This window comes from Neovison vison, chromosome 5 (genome assembly GCF_020171115.1).
Source record: "Neovison vison isolate M4711 chromosome 5, ASM_NN_V1, whole genome shotgun sequence".
NCBI classification, from domain to species: domain Eukaryota; kingdom Metazoa; phylum Chordata; class Mammalia; order Carnivora; family Mustelidae; genus Neogale; species Neogale vison.
The window spans coordinates 34926573-34946731 of NC_058095.1; the positions used below are offsets into that span (position 1 = coordinate 34926573).

General features: G+C 51.1%; 3 protein-coding genes across 9 annotated transcripts in view; all 3 read right to left on the reverse strand.

Annotated features, from left to right (window-relative positions):
* Nucleotides 1-715: 715 nt before the first annotated feature.
* On the reverse strand, nucleotides 716-4770 carry MRM1 (mitochondrial rRNA methyltransferase 1). Its single transcript, XM_044248479.1, has 5 exons — nucleotides 4067-4770; nucleotides 3779-3872; nucleotides 1776-1908; nucleotides 1555-1674; nucleotides 716-1342 (listed from the first exon to the last, which is right to left on the reverse strand). Exons 1-5 carry the CDS (start codon nucleotides 4633-4635, stop codon nucleotides 1170-1172), a joined length of 1089 nt encoding a protein of 362 aa, XP_044104414.1. The 5' UTR covers nucleotides 4636-4770; the 3' UTR covers nucleotides 716-1169.
* Nucleotides 4771-5617: 847 nt separating this feature from the next.
* On the reverse strand, nucleotides 5618-13702 carry DHRS11 (dehydrogenase/reductase 11). Of its 6 annotated transcripts, none has more exons than XM_044248481.1 (7): nucleotides 13342-13694; nucleotides 10600-10809; nucleotides 7830-7924; nucleotides 7313-7394; nucleotides 6635-6727; nucleotides 6367-6432; nucleotides 5618-5954 (listed from the first exon to the last, which is right to left on the reverse strand). In XM_044248481.1, the coding sequence occupies exons 1-7, from the start codon at nucleotides 13528-13530 to the stop codon at nucleotides 5712-5714; spliced, it is 978 nt and encodes a 325-aa protein (XP_044104416.1). In that variant the 5' UTR covers nucleotides 13531-13694; the 3' UTR covers nucleotides 5618-5711. The 6 variants fall into 6 exon arrangements, with proteins under 6 accessions (XP_044104416.1, XP_044104415.1, XP_044104420.1 ...); XM_044248480.1 differs by having other exon boundaries at nucleotides 7313-7442; nucleotides 13342-13692; XM_044248485.1 differs by having other exon boundaries at nucleotides 7313-7442; nucleotides 10600-10753; nucleotides 13342-13387.
* Nucleotides 13703-15591: 1889 nt separating this feature from the next.
* Nucleotides 15592-20159, reverse strand: part of GGNBP2 (gametogenetin binding protein 2) — a 31980-nt gene continuing 27412 nt past the window's right edge. For both annotated transcript variants that reach the window (XM_044248487.1, XM_044248488.1), the window contains exons 10-13: nucleotides 19096-19221; nucleotides 18866-19014; nucleotides 17491-17739; nucleotides 15592-16237 (exon numbers count right to left, since the gene is read on the reverse strand). In XM_044248487.1, the coding sequence (XP_044104422.1) occupies nucleotides 16034-16237; nucleotides 17491-17739; nucleotides 18866-19014; nucleotides 19096-19221 (728 nt within the window). In that variant the 3' untranslated portion in view covers nucleotides 15592-16033. The remainder of the gene's footprint in view (nucleotides 16238-17490; nucleotides 17740-18865; nucleotides 19015-19095; nucleotides 19222-20159) is intronic.

Consider the following 20159-nt stretch of genomic DNA (forward strand, 5'->3'; position numbering starts at 1 on the left):
AACTTGGGTTGTTGTCCTCCAGATCCAAGCTCCAGAGCAGCGGTTCTCAACTAGAAACAACTGTGCAACTGTATCCTCCGGGGGGGGGGGGCGCATGTGGCCATGTCTGCAGACATGTTTGCTTGTCACAACAGGGGGCCGGGCATGCCACCCGCATCCAGTGGGGGAGAAACCTGAACATCCTACAGTGCACGGGACAAGCCATCACAACGAATGTCAAGACTGCCGAGGTCCAGAAACCCTGTTCCAGTGGTGCTCAACCGGGACTACACAGCAGACGCATTCAGGGCCTCTAACAATCCTGATATCCAGGATATCAGGTGGGTCCCCAGCGTTGGTTGTTTCTGAAAGCTTGCCAGATGGTTCCAATGTGCAGCCAGACTGCTCTAAGCTGCTTGTGCTGGGGGCTTCTGCTCCACTTACTGCTTCCTTCCACTGCTTCCTTCCTGTGGGAGGAGGACCAAACCCACCTGTAAGATTGACAGCGACCCTGTGCTCACTATCTCATAGGACCAAAGGCCAGTTCTGGGGTTCATCGGTTCCTTTCTCAGAGGTGCACCGATGGGTCGCTGGGGAGAGGTTCTGGAGGGCCAGGGAGGAGAGAGGCGTTTGCTAATCTTTTCCTTGCCTCTCTGGAGGCCATGGCCAAGCTTCTCCCCAGGTAGACACAGGCTGCCGCGGAGACTGGGGATCGAAGAGCGAGGCTGCCACCTAGTGGAGGAATAGGACACAGCGGCCCAGGTGATTTTATTTGATCTTCACAAAGACCCCTTGAAAGGCAGGTGCAGAAGGAGGAAGCCCCCACTGGGGCAGGGTTTGAGCCTGGATTTGTACCTGTCTCATCCACAAGAGAAACCCGGGCCTCTCTCTACATTCTCACACTGGCTCAAGAGGAACAGGACACCTGGACTGGCCTGCCCGATTCCCTTCTGATGTCTTGACATAAAGGCAGGGCCCAGGACATCCTGGAGATGAACAAGCCGCCACCTCCAACCACAAGGCCAAAATCAAAACAGGAAACAACCTTCCTCTGGTCTCTTCTGCAGAGCTCCCTGCCCCCCAAGACAGTGGTTAGTAAACAGGGGCCTAGGTGCACGCTCGGGCAAGAGACTCCAGCACATTTGAGGGTGAGAGTATGTGTGCCCTCCGCACACACAACTCAGTCCAAGTCAGCTCCCATTCTGCCTCTCTTGTTCTGATCCTGAGGACAGTCCTGGGTGCTGCGCCAGTCCAGGCCCTTCTGATGTGGTGGAGGGTTCTCGGGGGTCTTGGAGAAGGTGTTCTCTCTTCCCTTCTCCAGGGGAACCTTTCCTCTGGCTGCAAATGGAGTGAAGAAGAATTCCTGCACCAAAAGACAAAAAGGCCAAGGGGAAGGGAGAGGATGGAGAGAAGGAAGGACCACTGACTGGCAGTCTCTTGTTTTATCCTCGAAAGGATACACTTTCCCCCTCTGGCACAGAAAGTGACTGAGACAGAGAAAGAGAAACTTGTTTAGGGTGAAGGAGCTGCATGTGGGGGATCAGAGGGCAGGAAGCCGGGCCATAGGAGACTCACCTGCAGCCACAGAGACATTCAAGGACTCAAGTCCAAGAGGCAGCTGGCGGCCAGGCAGGATGGTAAGGAGAAGCTGACAGGAGGCTTGAACTGCCAGGGACAGGCCCGAGCCCTCATTCCCTGCAGGGCACAGAGACACAGGGTTAAGGAGGCCCCAGCTGGAGACACAGGTGCTTGGGACATGCACATCTGAACACGGAAAAGCAGGGCCTTCTACCTACCCAGCACTAGGAGAGTAGGCCGGTCCCAGAGGAACTCCAAGCAGCTAGTGATGGGGATATCAGAGGACGGGGAAATCTCAGGCCCCGGGCAGCTCACTGTGCCAGCCACGAGCCAGCCCTGCCGGGATTTGGCCTGACAAAGAAAAAAAATAAATCAAGTTCTAGCTCACCAAACTTCCATCAGAGCCCCAGGTGAGGGGCTGGACTTGCCCGTATACTCACTAATCCCTCAATTCAGTCAATAGTTACTAAGCCCTTAGAATGGACAGGCTCTGTTCTAGACTCTGGGGACAGGGCAGGGAACGAAATAGGCCAAAATCCCAGCCACCCAGCAGAAAGGTGATTAGGGTGGGCCTCGCTGAGGTGACACTGGATGGCAGGGGTGCCTGGGTGGCTCAGTGGGTTAAGACTCTGCCTTTGGCTCAGGTCATGATCTCAGGGTCCTGGGATCGAGCCCCGCATCGGGCTCTCTGCTCAGCAGGGAGCCTGCTTCCACCTCTCTCTCTGCTCTGCCTACCTGTGATCTCTCTCTCTGACAAATAAATAAATAAAATCTTTAAAAAAAAAAAAAGGAAGAAGGAGAATCTAGGCAGAGATGAGTAAATGCAAAGGCTGAGAGGCTGGTGCTTATGGGACATGTGTGAGGAGCAGCACACCGGCAAGGTGGTGGCCTGCAGGGAGGAAGCAGCTGGGACTGGAGAGGGAAACAAAGGGGCACCTAAGGCAGGACTGAAAAGGCCACTGGAAGGACTTTAGCTCTTTCTCTGGGAGAGCTGTAAAGGCTTTGAAAGGTTTTGAGCAGAGGTAAGATGATCTGACATGTGGGGGATCAGACATGACAGGGGAGTCTGACATGTTCCAACAGAATCACTCTGCCAGCTATGTTGAGAGCCAACAGGAGAAGCCTGGTGAGGTCGTTTCCCCACTAATACAGGCAAGAAAGGCAGGAGTGGGAGCTGAAGCAATGGTGAGGCTTGGTGGGAATACAAAAATAAGTTCAAGGTAAAACCAAAAGAATCTGTGGGTAGGTGGGCCATGGGTCGGAGAGCAGGAAGAAGAATCAAGGCCACCACGGCTAAACAAAGGGAACAAACCTTTGGAACCTTAGGCCTGGAACAAACCAGGCCTAAACAAAGGGATGCAGTTGCCCTTGCCTGGGCTGGGCAAGCCTAGAGAAGGAAATGGGGAATTTCAAGTGGGGAGTTTGAAATGCCCCTCTGATAACAAAAGCAGCTGTTGAATCTAGGGCTCACGAGTAAGATCCAGGCTAGGATGTACACCTGGGAGGCATCCAAGTATAGATAGAATTTAAAGCCTTGAGACTGGATGAAACTAAGAAATGAACACATAAGGAAACAGATTCAAGGACTGGGCCTGGAAGCCTTGAGGGGGTTGGCTGGTCAAAGAAGCGGCCAAATGCAAGGCAAGACTGCCCCCTTGTGTCCAACAAGAGAAGCACAGCTGAACACCGAAACCTGGGCCAGGAGTGGGGTTTCTTAGGTTTACCCCTTCCTGGAAATCAAAGTTGTTTCTTGTTGTTGGTGGTGGTGGTTTGTTTGGGTTTTTTATTTTTTTGTGGGGACAGGGGGAGGGAAAAGGCATAGATTAGTCTGTCCTTGTTCAAACAGCCTTTCAAGCTGGGCCCCTACTGCAGGACTCCTGGCCACCAGCTTCCCACAGCTGATCAAAAAAACCCATTTCTTGACAACCTACTGAGAAGGCAGTGAGGCTCTAAGCTACACTAGCCTCAGGGGCAAGAGGTACGCCTGGGGAAGGAGTGAGGTAAAGGGAATGAAGCTAGGAAATCTCTAACTTCAGATTCTGCTCTATTTATGGTTTCGAAAATTCCAGGATCCCTCCCTTCCCAAAGGGATTTGGAAGGGCGTAGGGAACGATGCCAACATCCCCCCCTTCCTCCATCAGTGGCTGGATGAGTGCCCTTGGAGAGACTGAGCTTGGCTCATTTCTGTTCTTTTACTCACCGCCCCCCTCCCCGCCATTACCTGTAGAAAACCGGCTAGGTCATCAGTGGAGAACACGTCCATCACCTCCATAGCCCCGGCGCTGGCTTTGCTGACTACCGGAGTGAGCGGGCAGCTGTAAATTTCCCCACGACCCACTTTAAGCTGGGAAATCTCAACCCCGGTGCCCTGCCCTCCCCTGGCCCCCCAAGGGTTATGGGTGAGAATTCTGGCGATGGGGAGGCCTGGCTGAGGGACCAAGGATCAAGGAGCTTAGAAACTCCGCTGCGCCCCAAAATGGGGCACATGGGTCCTAAGGGACGACCGTGCCTGTTTCTCCCGGTGGTGATGACTTTATCCACTCCGAGGAAGTGAGCAGAACGCAGCACGGACCCAAGATTGCGGGGATCCTGGAGCCTCTCGAGGACGAGCCACAGCTGCTGGGGGTCGTCGCCTGGCCTCGCCTCCCCGACCTCCGTCCAAGGCCGAGGCTTCAGCGGACTGACCTCCATGCAGACGCCCTGGTGGACCTGGAAGCGGCACAGTGCGTCCAGCTTCTGCCGTCTGAGCCGCAGAACTGGGATGTCCCGCGCCTCTGCCACCCGGAGCAGCTCGGCCCGCTCTCCCTGCAACCCGGACCTGCCGGCCTGGAGCAGGAGCCTGGCCACGCGGCGACGGGCGGCCCGCAGGGCCAGGAGACAAGGGGACAGGCCAAACAGAAGTTCCAGTCCCCGCTCAGAGCTCGGGGTCGGCGCCAGGTCATCCAGCAGCAGGCGTCTCAGCTCCTCCCCGCCTGGCCGCTCCTCACGCCCCGCAGCTCGGGAGAAATGACGCGCGAGGTGGCGACCCGAGCAACCCCAACTCGAGACCCCGACGGCCCAGAGCAGTGCCATGGCCATTGCCCCTGCAGCGTCATCTGGAGCGCTCACTCCCGCCGGTGCCCGCTCCCGGCTCCCCAATACGGATAAGGGGACCAATAGTCAGGACTCAATCGAAAAGACTACCCAGAACCAGGGAGCGGAACCACAGCGGCCCCTCCCCACCTCCCACGTGGGCTACCGCACTTCCGGGTTCAGGCGGCCCGCCCCCTGCCCGCAGACGCACTGCGCAAGCCGGGCCGCCAGGCCGTGCCCACAGCGCCTCCCACCGGGCTGGATGAGCAGCGGCCCCACCTGTACCCGCTGCCGGCAGAGCCACCCCTACGGGCCACTTCATTCCGTGCCCTTCCAGGTCCTAAGAGGCCCCTGAAGCTGGAGCGCCACACTCACCGGGACACCAGCAAAGGCCAGGTGTTCAATGAGATCACTGGGAGTGACTCCCTCCCCACATCCAGCCCACCGCCCGGGTGCTGGTGATTTTCCTTAGAAACTTCTGCATCCCAGCCTCTCCACTGCCCTGTCAAACCCTCAGCATCCATCAGCGGGATCCCAGCAGTAGCTTCCTATCCCGTGGCGGCCGATTCTCTAAGTGACAGCTCTGTGCCTGTCCCACGCCTGCTGATAAGCCAACTGATGCCCTTGGCCCACAGCCCAGGGGTCACGGGTAGTCTCCTTGTTCGGCTTGGCTGATCCCGGCAGGAGCTTCCTTTCCAGCCCCGTCTCACCCCCCGAGTGTGTTTGTTCCATGTGGTTCCCACAACACTGCCTGCTCAGTCAGACTCCTACCCTGGTCTCCACTGTTGTCCCCTTTCCTGGCTGGCCAACTCCTACCCATTTTCAAGACCCATCCCAAACCCACGTCTGCTACCTAAGATAATCCACATTCCAGGAGTGATGCCCCAAATCCACCCAACTTCCCACTCACCTGGAAGAAATTCTGAGGCACAACTGCCCCCAATCACAGACAAGGAGGAAGAACTGAAAGACACTCCAGAAGCCAAGGTAGGTTGTTGCAATTTTTCTTTTTTAATTCTTACAGTGAAATCCACTTGGGAGGCAGGCCCGGGTATTCAGCTGCCATAGACAGTGTGGAGTGATCACCCCGGTGGGAGCCAAGAAGCCAAGACTGGGCTGGAGAACTGGGATGGGGGAAGTGAAGGGGGCGATGGGGGCAGTAGGGCCAGGAGAGGAGGAAGCCTGGAGCTTTGGATAGCCACTCCCATAGAAGGTGAGGGCTTCTCTCTGCCAACTTCCTTCAGGGGGAAGCCCCGCTTTTGGCCACAGTCCCTTCCCCAGATCAAAAGGAAGAGACGGAAGAGAGCAAACAAAGGCCAAGGAGCCTAAGAAGGGGACCAAGAATGAGTTAACAGGTAAAATAATCAGGGACACCACCTCCTCTCCCCAACTCACTGTTCATATTTGTGATGGGAACAATTTGATAAGATATAAAAACTTCGAGTTTTCTAGGCCCTGGTGGGGTGGGGAGAGGAAATGGAATCCAGGAGTCCAGAAATCAACACCTAAAATCCAGAGGCAGGAGCCAAGCTGTAAGGGGCAGGAAGGGAAGGCAGAGCGCCCCACAGGAAACTAGATCACCTGCTCCGTGGGCCTCATCTGGATGTCTCCAATCTGTTGGAAGGCACAAGGCTTAAGGCAGCCGGGATGTTCTCCCCACCCCCTCAGGCCTCCCTGCTGTCCTCCTCTGAGATGGCTGGGCTCTTCCAGGATGGGGGCAGTCAAGACCAGACTCACCTGGACGTGTGGAGGGGTGCTAAGGACGTAGAGGACAGCCTCGGCCACATCCTCAGGCTTGAGACACTAGAAAGCACCGGAGCAAAGGGGTAAGGTGAAAGCAGAAGGGACCTCCCACCCCTGACATCCTTTCCAGCATGTTCACCCCCAACCCCAGCCCTCTGGGAGGGACGACAGGCTGGCTAGAAGGGTGTACCCTGAAGGCCAGGGTTCCCTCTGCCTTTATGGAGGGAGTGAGTGGCTCATCCGTCCCAGACAGAGGGCCCACCTTTATGCGTTCGTAGGTGGCAGCTGCCTTCTCAGGGTCCTTGTCGTGGAGTTTGAAGGCGAACTGTGTCTCCACCACTTCTGGAGAGATGCACTGCACCAACAGAGAGGACCTGCTCAGAGGCCAAGCCGAGCCCCACCTCCATCCAGTCAGAAGCCAGGCCTTGGGGAGGGCAGGATGGAGACAGCCGGGCCCCCTCCTTCCCCAAGATGGCTACCCGATGTCCAGCAGCCACCTTGTCCTCCCCAAGCTGTGATGATCACAGTGACAGCTGCCAGCCACAGAGCCCATATCAGGTTAAGGGTTTTACGACAGTATCCCTTAAAACATCATAGCCAGGTAGGGGTCATTGTCTCCATTTTACAAGTGAGAAGGCTGAGGCTTGGAGGGGCTGAGTGAGCTGCCCAGGGTCCTGTGGCCTTCGAGGAAAGAGCTCAGAGTCTGGGTTGCCAGCCATGCTTTCCCATGCCCCTTACTCTCCTCCCTCAGTCTCCCCCACTGGGTTCCCTTCCGGTCAGCCCCCGCCGCGCTCACAGGCAAGGACTGGGCAGGGTCATGCAAGCAGCAGCACAGCACTGTGCCCCTCACAGTTCAAGCAGTGCACCCCAACAGCATGCGTGCGGGGTGGGGAGGGCCTGCGCCCACCCTGTCCCCAGCAGGGCTGGGTCGTGCCCTCACCGTGGCTCGGATGTGGGTCTGGGCCTCCCGAAGCTCTTGCCTCAGTCCCTCTGTCAGCGCGGTGACGGCGTACTTGGTAGCACTATAGAAATGGATCACTGAGTGGGGTGACACTTGGTGACCATACATGCTGGGTGGAGGGAGGGAAGGGGAGAGAAGAGAGTGAAGCCGCTGATGGCAACCAAGGCCCCTGCTGCTGCATCAGGCAGCCCCGCCACTGGGATGCCACATGGAAGCCTGCCCGGGACGCCTGCTGGAGGCCACCCTGGGGGCCCGCTATGGTAGCTTCTGGGGTGCCAGCCCTGTGCTCCCTGGAAGGCCAGCGAGGGACCAGCACTCGATATACCCTATTCTGTCCCTTCCCATAACTGTGCCATTTGGCTGTTAACCGGGTATTCAGTCCCTACTTTACCACCCATGAAACTGACACCCACAGAGGTCAGATGAGCTGCAGCAGATCAGCTGGCTCAGTGGCTGAGTGGTGATCTGAGCATTAGCCCTTGACCACTTGCCTCACCTGTTGATGTTAATGATATGCCCGTCATCCACCTTGCGCTCCTTCATGGACTGGTAGGCCTCCCGGGCGCAGATGCTGAGGCCCAGCACGTTCACCTGCAGGCCAGGGAGGACAATGGGGCATCTCCAGCTTGGGCCCATCTGAGCAGGTAATAGAGCGGCAGAGCACCTCCCGCCCAGGGGAGTGGCATTCCAGAACAGTGTCCAGGGCCTATCAGAGACCACCAATGGCTCCAGGGTACCTTGTCTCCCCCCAAAGCTACCAGCCCTAGCTGACCACAGTGCAGCTCCTCTCCCAAGGTGACCCTCTCTCCCTCCAGTTTCTGTAAACAGGAACGGAAACCCCCAAACCCATGCACGTCCCCAGAAACCTCCCTGTCTTGGCTGTCTCCTCTGCAAACAATAGAATAACTGCCTTAGAGAACCAGCTCCTTTTCCTCCCCAAACGCCCTACTCTTCTCTGGGTCTATGTCCCTGGCCCTGCTCTCTTTAAAAAGCCTACAATCCTTCCTAAGATCCTATAAAAATCTCTGTCCTCAGGCACAGACCCTAGCCTCTCCCCACCCTACTGAGGACCCTCTGCTCCCTTCCTGTCCCCTCCCCTGCAACTCCAGCAAGAGAAGGCCTGACCTTCCTTCCTTTTGCACCTTCCTTTACCCTCTGTTCCATCTCGAAACAGACTCGGCACAGAGGTTTTTTAGGGGTTGGGATCCTTGGTCACAGGACGGCAGGGGACCCCCCCAAGCATATGGGGGCTTTCTGTCTTCCATGGCTTCTGCCAGAAGTGACCCCAAATCCCTACCCTTCATGAAACAAAGGCCTGAAGCTCCTGCCAAGTGTCCCCTCTCCCCCCATGAGGACAAGTTTTCAGCAGGTCCTCATGTCTCTCCTGAGAAGGAACAAGACCAGCCAGGACATCAGGTAAGTTTCTGTTTATCAGGTGTCAGAGCCAGGCATCGGGACAGATCACTCCCAGCGTGAACCTGCTTCATGAGAGGCTTTCAGCCCTGTTTCTGGGCCTCTGAGTAATGTATGTTTCTGCAGAGAACTCAACTATGAGGACACACGGAGTGGGAGAAACATGTTCCCTGGACCGGGGGTAGTGATTCTCTGAAGTCTGGTGGGGTGGGGGTAGAGATATCTTGGAAGACAATCCTAACAGGTTTATATAATGTTGAAGCTGAAAGGGTCTTAAGGTTTTGATGTAAGTCTCTCATTTTACAGATGTGGAAGTTAAGGTCCAGGTTTAGAGACCTACTTCCTGCAGGTGAGGACCACAACTCAGATCTCCCAGAAAGCCTCATTTTCATAGCTCTTTTTTTTTTTTTAAAGATTTTATTTATTTATTTGACAGACAGAGATCACAAGTAGGTAGAGAGGCAGGCAGAGAAAGAGGAGAAAACAGGCTCCCCGCCGAGCAAAGAGCCCAACATGGGGCTTGATCCCAGGACCCTGGCATAATGACCTGAATGGAAGGCAGAGGCTTTAACCCACTGAGCCACCCAGGCGCCCCTCATTTTCACAGCTCATTGTTCCAATTTTCATTGTTCATTTCCAGGCCCATGTACCTTTTAGGTGCTAAATCAATTGCGTGAAAAGATGTGTCCCCATGCACACACCGCTTTCAACTTCTCAGAATACTTTTTTACCCTAATATTGCCCCTTAATATTGTCTACAGGTTGAAAAACCCATGTCCTGAAAGCTATGTTTGGTCCATACGAAATTTTAAAAACATTTTTAATTCACTCCCAACATGTGCTGGAAGGTTTCATTCACTCAAAAAATATCTATTGAGTATCTACTGAATATCTATTATGGGCTGAGGCTACATAACAGAGAATAAACCAGACAGAAATCCTTGCCCTAGGGCACCTGGGTGGCTCAGTTGGTTAGGTGTCTGCCTTCAGCTTGGGTCATGATCTCGGAGTCCTGGGATCAAGCCCCACATTGGGCTCTCTGCTCAGCGGGGAGCCGGCTTCTCCCTCTCCCCCTGTTCTCCCCCCTCTGCTCATGCTCTTGCTCGCTCGGTCTCTCTCAAATGAATAAATAAAAAATCTTTATTAAGGAAAAAATCCTCCCCCTTAGGGAGCTGAGGTTTTGGAAAATGGGAGGGGTAGGACGTCCTATAAAAACCCTAGTATCTGGTCTCACTAACCCGACACCGCACTACTGCGGCAATGCTAGACGTCAGCAGCTACCCTTGTACTTGGCCATGTGCTCCCCCATTTACTGCAGACTCCACCTGACCCACCTCACTCATTTACATATTTACCCAGCCCCAGGGTAAATGGAGTTTGGGGCCCTAGATATTGATGGCATAGGCGTGTTCACCCCAATTAAACACAACAGGACTGCAGCTCATAGAGGCCAGAAGCCATACAGTGACTGGCAGGGCTGGGCGAGAACCTCGTCTCCTATCTTTTGGCTCCTTTGCTTCCTGTAAGAGCATGTTCCCAAGCACTCAGCATGGTACTGACACACGGGGGCATCCAATAAACACTTCTCTTCCCTAAGCCTTTCTTCCAGTAGGAGGAAATCAGCCTGGACTTTAAAAACTGCTCCTTTAAGGGGCTCAAAGGGAAAAAGAACAGAAAAGATATGCCACTCCTCCACTCCCTCTGCCTTTAGTAGGTAAAGAAGCAAGATGGGGGAGTCAAGGTGCCCCAGGTAGGAACCTGAAACTCCCTCGCACTAGACACCCCCCCCCCCACCAAGTAGGACGGCTCCCCGTCCTACCCCCAGCTCCTCTCTCCAGGCCTGCAGCTCTTACATTGAACATGTCCTTCCAGCCACTGGTACTGCCTGAGAGCAGGGTGTCGGGCCGGGCCAAGCCAGCATTGTTGATGCAGATGTCCACACCACTGTGCTGAGAGCGGACGGCCGAGAACATGGAGAGGATGTCCTCCTCGCTGGATAGGTCACATCTGTAGGGGATCAAAGTCCCAGGATAGCCTGCACTCTTACATTCAGCAGCCAGCTCCTATGAAACCCAACAGGGGGCTATCTGCGGTGAGCTGCTCACTCCATCTTCCCGCCCAAGACAACCTTCCTCTGCTGTCACCACTCAGGCAACTCGATCCTCTGGCAGCCACCTTCCAGCCACACAGATGTTGGGACTAATTGTCCTCTTTGGTCAAAGTCCCCCAGAGTGAGGGACACCCAGAGGAGTTGAGATCGTCAATGGAGCAATATCCTGATAAACCGAGTCTTCAGTTCGGAGATGGGGTCCTAGGCACAGCGTGGCCTCTCTTTCTTTCGTCTCTCCTCCAACGGGAACTCCTTCTGTGCTCCTAGGTGAGCCGCACCCCACCCCCCACCCCATGCTGCTTCCACCAGTGCCAAGAGTCACTAAGCCAGTTACTGCGGGATTCTTTCCTCTCCATTCCCTCCTCTAGTTGCTCCCAGAAGGCCTAGGTCTGAGCTGTCCCCCTCCGTCCACAGAGTGCAGCCTGTTGGCTTTCAAGCTGGGCCCAACTGCCAGTCTTCCCTACCTCTAGGAAAGGCGAGGAAGTTGAGACAGATCTTTTCCTCTGTCCCACATGGTACCATCCTCTACCCTAAAATTTGGGGGGATATAATGAGGCAAGTCAGGTGGCAGGTGACCTTGGGCAGCCCAAGTGTATCAACAGGGACCTCAGCACACTGAGGAGCCCAGAGACAGACCAGAGGAAGCAGAGCCACTAGGAGGTGGCTGTGAGGGATGGGGTCATTCAGAAGCAGGAAGAAACCAAGCTATGTGGCCTTGGAGGCCAGTGACTGGGGGCCTGAGCCTCGTGAAGGTGACTGTACCTGTGTGGGAAGAAGAGAGTTGGGGGTAGGAGGTGCTGTAGAGGAAGGCCAGCTGGGCCAACTGCCCTGGCCTTGAACCCCTTCCTCCCCAAATCGAGATGGGAATAAAGGGCTGGATCAGGTGACCTAAAGATTCTTTTCTGCTTTAACTTTGCTAGAGTTCAAAAGGTATGGTCCTCCGGGACTAGAAGGCTCCCTTGACCCCCTTTCACCTACTCACAGTCTCCTCAGGAGACAGGGCTTCTCTCTGTCGGAGGCCAGAACTCAAACTCTGTTTCAGTATCCAACGATAAAAGCAAACTAAGGAAGCCTGGGATTCTCCCTTCCCCTGGCATACAACTTCTCCCTCCCGTCTCCAGTCTCAAATCCCCACAGGAAAGCCAAATTGGAGGGCCTGGGGACATAGTGCTCCCTGTCACTGCCTTCTCATTGTCCCACCTGCCCTCATTTATCCTCAGAAATGACCCGAAACCATGTCTGTCCCCTCACAGCACAGGCATGTCCCCCTCATTAAAGGAGTCCTCCTGGGGCTGGTGAGCAGCCTGGGATCCCTTGGAGATTAGCCGCCCCCCCTTCCAGGCTAGTTTGGAGTGGGGGAGTAGGGAGAGAAGGCAGCAGTGGCTTTAGAATTAAGGAATCCAGCAGTCTAAGTCCTAGTCTGCTCATCTAGGCTCCAAGGCAGGGGCTGGGCCCTGAGATCCTCATATTAAGAGAAAGGGAGGGGTAGAGTAGGGTAGTGGTATGGCTGAGTGACCTTGGGACTATCTAGGCAGCTAGCTATAAAGTGTACCTTTGGTCAGCAGCAGGGGAGGAGACAGTCCTCCTTCCTGTACACCTTCTCCCTCTGTCCCCACCCAAGGCCTCCTTCCGCAGGGACTCTGAGCAATGGTGAAGGTAGTGCTCACTCCCACACCTTCAGCTAAGCACTGACCCAAACCCAGAGAATGAGTCCTGCTAGGAACAAATCTAAAGATGACCCTGATGGAAATTTCTCATCTTCTTCCTTACGGTTACAACATGGCCAACTTGATTTCATTTTTCTCTGGGCTCTTGTCACTCACATCTTGGGGCTTCTAACCCCAGGTTAAGAGAAAAACCGGGAGTTCCAGTTCCACACTACTTTGTCCCCTCACGGCTCACATACTCCTTGCCCTATTTCACCTATTCAGTCCCACCTAGGACAGTGAAATTGGAGAAAGGTCTATCTGTAAATATCCCCCTGAGTAAGGGTTAACCCTCAAATTCGGGGGTGAGGAGAGGGCAAGTCTCTTCCGAGAAGCTCCATTCCCACCCCAACCCCACCCTCAGTCCTGGGTAAAAAAAAAAGAGCCACTTTGCTCTACTTTGTGGGTCAGGTCTGGGGACTAGAGGAAACAACCGGTAGCCAATTTAGCCCCTGCGGCCAGAGAGCTTCCTTTCCTTCTCCTTGGCTTCCCCTTCCTCAGCCTACCGGAGCAGGCAGATAGGGAGAAAGATGCCGGGTATTCAGAGATTTGGTACACTGGAGTAGAGGCTGTTAGGAGTAGGTAAGGGGCTCCTTAAAAGACGGAACTTTCTAAATAAATGGGAAGGGAGAGGCCAGCCCTACTAGGCATCCCTCCCTCCCACTCTGATCCCGTTGCAAATGGCGTTGGGGTGGTGGGCAAGGAAAGACCCCCGCTCAGACCCTACCGCGACGGAAACGACGCCTCCCAGTACGACCCTCTCCCCGGCGGGGACTTACCTCGATGTTGCCCACGGTGCGGGCACAGCCCACTACCTTCAGTCCCTGCTGGACCAGGGCCCGGGCCACAGCCGCGCCGATGCCCCCCGAAGCTCCCGTCACCAATGCCAGCCGGTCCCGCCACCGCTCCATGCCAGCCATGGCGGTGGCCCCGAGCCGTGCGCCCACTTCGCTCTGCGAGCGGGACATTTGGATCGCGGAGCCTCCGCCACGGGTCGCAGGGGCTCCGCCGCTCTTCGATCACCGCCGCGGTAGCCGCAGCAGCCGATCTACCTCGCTCCGAGCCGCGCCCGAACCCGCCTCCATTCCGCTGGGCCCGGGGCTGGGGCTCCACCCTCCGCTCTCTGCTCTCCCGCGACTAGCCACATGCAGCCGGTGACGTCCGCGGCCTGGCCGCCCCCGCCCCCAGCCTGGAGTTAAGTGGAAAGCCACGCCTCCCGCGGCGCGCGCCCGCGCGGGAAGGTCCCGGGTCCTTAAGGTCTTGCTTCCCACAGGGGCAGGAAAACCGAGGTTTTAGCCGGGGCTTGCTCCAGGCCCCAGGCCGCACACTTAAGGTGACTCCAGCGCCCCCGGTGGCTGATGGGAAGGGTCCAGCCCAGAAAAGGATGAGTGTCTACGCTATCACCGCCCAGGTACGTTCAGAGAGTCTCAACCCTACCTGATCCCTCGGCGTTACCAGAATGAGAACGCAAAGTTAATAGTGGAAATACTCCCAAGTACACGTTTACTGGCCTGCTGTCTCCAACTGTCCTAGGCGCTCCCACTCCCAGTGAAATAAATGATGACTATGTATACCAGAGATTAAGGCAATATCTAGTATTTATTGAGCGCTGTGTAATGGGCATTTATAAACAATTTAAATATATTAACAAATATACACAGCAGCCCTATGATACTAATTAGTTTTTATTTTATAAATGACTATACGAGACAGAAAAGGGTGAAGCATGGACTTTAAACTGTCCAGTCCTAGGCCAGGGAATGCCCTCCTCCTAATTTGCCTTCACTTCATTCTCCCCTTTGTCTCTTCTTGGGCTATTGGTTGTGTTCAGAAGGTGTTCACTTTGCTAACTACTGAGGATGTTCCATCAAAGCTCTGGAAACTGCCTTCCTTACCTCTGCATTCTTAATATAGCCATCCTTCCAAAGAAAAAACACCTCTGCCTAAGGAATCCCGCCACTGCACCAATAGTATAAGCAGTAAATGTGGCTGGTTTATTCATTCACCAAGTACTCATGTGCTTGGCCCAAGGATAAAGATTAAAATAAAATAAAACCAGCCCTTGCTTTCAGGAATCTCAAGAGAAAACTAGACTGCAAAGATGGCGAAGAGAGGTTTGGGCTCGGACCCTGGGGCTGTGGGAGATCCTTAGTCATTTTTTCTGGATTCCCAGATGAAAGTGAGGAAGTCAGAGAGTCTCATATTACTTCTGCCCCACCCCTATACAACACTTAGATTTGAAATGCCACCATCTATAAAAATTAAATCTAAGTTTTTGCTGTTGCCCACCTGAAATCTGATTAAATGGTAGAGAGCCCATAAAATTGACTCCAACCCCACTGCACAGAGAGGTACTGTCCCACTCTTTGCCTGCTGCCCACCAAGTATTATCAACATGCAGACACAAAGCTCTAAGCACATGTGTTTACTGAACTACGGACTCAACCATTTTTTTAAAATGGCAGCCAAATGCTAGTCCTGGGGGAATTTCTCTCCTTCATTACACACAGACAGCTTATGGAAGCAGTAAACTGTAAAGCCATAGTGACTTTATTGTTGGAAACCAGATAAGGAGCATGCACTTACACACTGCAATGTGGTTAGCTCTGGGTGCAGCCTTCTAGTCCCACGTCTACACGCTACAGTAATTCCTTCTCAGGCAACCCTTGGTGGAAATTCTGCCAAGTTCTGTTTCCATTCTTCTAGTTCAATACGAATCTCTGAATTTAAGGTGCTTTATGTTAGGTATCAGGGAATTTTTAATAATAGCAATTAACAATGTCATGAGAAAGATGCTAGCTATAGCCAGTATTTAAAGCTATCGCAGCAAATTTATTCTTTCAAAACACAAGACTGAAAACTGCTTTTCTTGGCTGTCAACTCTGGTCAAGGGAAGAATTTTGTCCTCAACAATCTGCATCTCTATCCTCATTAGCAGTTCATCTGATATAAAGAGTGGCCAAGTACCGAGTTCAAAAGTGGCAAATATTAAAATACTGCCACACATTAAGTAGAAACATGTACACCAATTTTTACTATGCGTATTAATAAATATTCTTTATTTTAAATTTTGCACATTGCGCTTTAACATTACATCCAAACATTTCGCAAGTGGATGTCTACTTTGTAAAACCATATATTCAGCTCATTGTCATTTCTGTACAGAAGTATAAGTACAACATTACTTTTTGCCACTAAGTTGCTTTAGTAAGTCTCACAGGAAGAGAAACATTTAATGAAGAGAGATGGCTTAAATCATATGGCAGGCCTGCGCAGCCACGCAACTAAAGACACAAGCCTGAAGAAAGAACAAACTAATGAGGTTACCTCCACCGTCTCCCAAAACAAGAAAGAATCACATTGATTTAAGATAAAATTTTGCCATAAGTCACTAAATTAAGAGTTTTTTGAAAGAGAAGGCGCAGTAGTCATCTTGAGTGTTTCATTGAAAGACAGAGCTATTTTATTTATTTAATTTGCTCCAGCCGTTGTCAACCAGCCACTACAAATGGGCCTCTTGTGATCATTTAAGCGGCAGTATTTATTAAATTTCTCCTTCAGATGCTGTCGGTATTGTTCTCTATTGCTGTAGAAAGACTGGTTATTAGCCATAAATGACTGTATTTCATCTTGTGAGATAAAGATTTCCTCATCTGAAGTACATTCAGACTCATCCTGCAAATTAAAGCAGCAGTTAAGATCATGACTTATTTTAGGAATGCCAAATACTATGCTGATGGAGGACAGGTAAAAATTAAGGCAGTCTAGCCTTTTAATTTCAATTTAGTCACATAAAGTCTCTGATTGGACTGTTTACAGAACAAGCATCATGTCATTCTGTCTTAGAAAGTACTAATAAGAATAAAATCCAACTCAACTCAGTTTGAAACTCTGGATCTATAATTTGTCCTGGAAGACCTATGAGCCTGACAGACTACTGACATGTCTTTGCCTTAAAAAATGACTGACTAGGGGCACCTGGGTGGCCCAGTGGGTTAAAGCCTCTGCCTTCGGCTCAGGTCATTATCCCAGGGTCCTGGGATTGAACGCTGCATTGGGCTCTCCGTTCAGCAGGGAGCCTGCTCCCCCCGCCCCCCCACCGCCTACTTGTGATCTCTGTCAAATAAATAAATAAAATCCTTAAAAAAAAATTACTAACTAGAGATGGTTACAACTAGTTACTAAATTTTAAATAACCAGATTGATCTGGTTTTTAGCCATCTGGTCCTATGTTGAAACTTTTATCTCTACAAATTAAGTAAAATATAACCTTTTTAAAACTTATGAAATTTAACCACCAAGTAAAAACAAAAAAACCCTGTTCTATAGAATTTGGTTCCATTAGGAGCCGAACTACTATACAGAAGATATAACACCCTTCTCTTTTCTTCCCCTCCTCCAAGCTCCACACTATGTACTGGGTTGCTCATAATCAGGCATAATTCATCTGAAGTATCGAGATGTGGAGTCTGTATAAAAGATTTTCCAAGTTCAGTTATGCCTTTATCCTATATAAACCGAAAGGAAGTAACCTAGAAGAGTGGGCTCTAGTTCAGATTCTACATATTTTCCTGGTCTGGAAGGCAGGCCATAATAAACTGACACTCAGAAAGGCAGTTTGCTTACAAATAACCTTCTCCAAGGAGGCAGATTCCTGGACATGATGCTAACTCTATTCCCCTCTCTCAACTATTCTCTCCTATCTTCAGAGACAAAAGAGGACAAGAAAATGTGCTCTAGAGCAGTTGCATAACTCATGAGGGGAAGAGCAGAAATGAAGTCACACACTCACAAATAAAACCCCGAAAGACTGCCCTTAATTTCTTAAAAGTTCCCCCACCCAGTCCCAACTTCAAATTCTCAAATATTGCACCCTCCTCTTTCCTACCCCATGAGCAGTTATTCACAGTTAAGATATCCTTACTTACAAGGAGTTCAACTAAGCTCTTGGCACCTTTTCCGGAATCAGGACCAAATGACGGTTCTGTGGATTCTGCAAACTGTGGTACGTTTTTCCTATGCTCAAACCAAGGCAGTGGCTGCCCACCCTTTTCAGAACTGCAACAGTTTTCAGGATGTGCATCTTTGGTCTTGTCTCGGTGGAACACTGTGTGCACGGTATTTCCTGAGGTCTCTCGATTACCTGGATCTGTAATACAGCTTCCAAGCTTTTGGATCTGGAACCACAGCAAAGGATGTCTCAGGTAAAAAGAGAGGAAATTATAGCAATTACTCTTTAAATAAAGGGGGAAAAGGGCACTTGGGTGGCTCAGTGGGGTAAGCCTCTGCCTTCAGCTCAGGTCATGATCCCAGGGCCCTGGGATCAAGCCCCACATTGGGCTCTCTGCTCAGCAGGGAGCCTGCTCCCCAACCCCTCTGCCTGCCTTTCTGCCTACTTGTGATCTGTCAAATAAATAAAATCTTAAAAATAAATAAATAAATGAATAAAGGGGGGGGAGGTGTGTTAACTTTTTAGAAGGAATGGGGAGTAACAGCAGCAGGTGGCATTCAGTAGGCGCTTACTACATACCAGATGCTATACTAACCCATTAATACCATCTATCTCATTTCATCTTCTCAGAACGTAATCTGATAGGGACTGTCTCTCCTTACAGATGGGACAACTACATCCAGCAAACTGCTCAAGACTACAGAGCTAACTCATTTAAAAGCATTACAAAAAATGGGTGTCTGGCTGGCTCTTTTGGTTAATTGTCTGCCTTCAGCTCAGGTCTTTGTCCTAGAGATCTGGGATCAGGCCCCTCATCATGCTCCCTGCTTGGCGGGGAACCTGCTTCTCCCTCTCCCTCTGCCCCTCACTCATGCTCTTGTTCTCTCTCATTCATATATACATACAAGTATTATGAAAAGAATGAATTGGATTTATGACTCACATGGATTGCTGGTCAAATGACCATATCAGACACACATGCATACAAAACTCACAAGATGAGCAACTGATGGGAACTGCAATCTTTTTTTTTTTTTAGTATTTTATTTATTTATTAGACAGAGAGAGAAATCACAAGTAGGCAGAACAGCAGACAGAGAGAGGGGGAAGCAGGCTCCCTGCTGAGCAGAGAGCCAGATGTAGGGCTCAATTCCAGGACCCTGAGATCACAACCTGAGCCGGAGGCAAAGGCTTAACTCACTGAGCCACCCAGGTACCCTGGGAATTGCATTCTAAAGGTACTCATTCTCAAATAATAATAAATACTAGCAACTAAGCTTCAGACTTGCCACTCCAAGGAAAATCGGTTGCTCTCCTCTCAACAGCAAAGGTTTAAGAATTTTAACACTTACATGTTCATCACATTTCAACATTTTGCTTTTCTTTTTCTTTTTTTTATTTTTTCCTTTGGTGTTGTTCTCTTCAGAATTTGCCCAACATTCAACACAACTATCACCATCATCCTCTTTGTCTTCACAGTGATGAACACAAGAGTCGTCACCTGCAGAAATCCATAATCTCTTATTCATGTGCTTTAATCAGCCATGTAGTAGAAATAATTGGGAAGCTCATCTGAACCTACCGTGTTCATCATGATTACAAATGCCTTCAGTGCAGGCAACATCCGAACCCTCCCGAGAACCTGTTTCACTCCCTTCCATGCTAGATGAATATCCACAATCACTACCATTACAGTGTGGTGATAAGCCTGCGAATCAATCAGTTCAGAATTACAATCAAGATACCAATAAACACATTACACAAAGAGTGAACCAACTGGAAACTACAGAAAAATTTCAAAATTGATGGCTTACTGAAAACAGAGAGTGAATTAAGTAACAAAAACATGATTAGGAGCTTACAGTTTTTTGCTTTCATCAAAAAATAACTGACTGAGCCATCGAGGCACTCCAAGAAAAAGGAAATATTAAGTCTCTAAGTTACAGGATCTCTAAAACTTTTTTTTCTCTAAAACTTCTTATATCTATTTTATTTTTCAAGTTTTATTTTGTTTGTTTGTTTTTTAAAGTAATCTCTATCCCCAACGAAGGGCTTAAACTCATAAGCCCAAGACCAAGAGTTCCATGTTTTACCGACTGAGCCAGCCAGGTGTCCCATTTACATTTGAAAAAGAGAAAAAAGAAAGAAAGAATACTGGGGTAGGGGGAAACCTGGGTGGCTCAGTTGGTTAAGCATCTGCCTTTGGCTCAGGTCATGATCCTGGGGTCCTAGGATTGAGCCCCACATTGTGATCTCTGCTCAGCACAGAGTCTGCTTCTCCTCTCTGTCAAATAAAATCTTAAAAAACAAAAAACAAAAAACTGTAGAGGCCCCTGGGTGGCTCAGTTGGTTGAGTGCCTGACTCTTGATCTCAGCTTAGGTCTGGATCTCAGGGTCTTGAGTTCAAGCCCCATGTTGGAGCTCCACGCTGGGCGTGGAATCTACATAAAAAAGAAAACAGAGGCGTAGTACAGTCACTTAAGCATCAGACTCTTAGTTTTATCTCTCAACATGATCTCAGAGTCGTGTGATCAAGTCCCACATAAGGCTCCACTCTCGCATGTAGTCTGCTAGATATTCTCTCTGCCCCCCCTCTCTGCCCCACCCACTCGTGCTCTAAAATAAAAAAATAAATAAATAAAATCT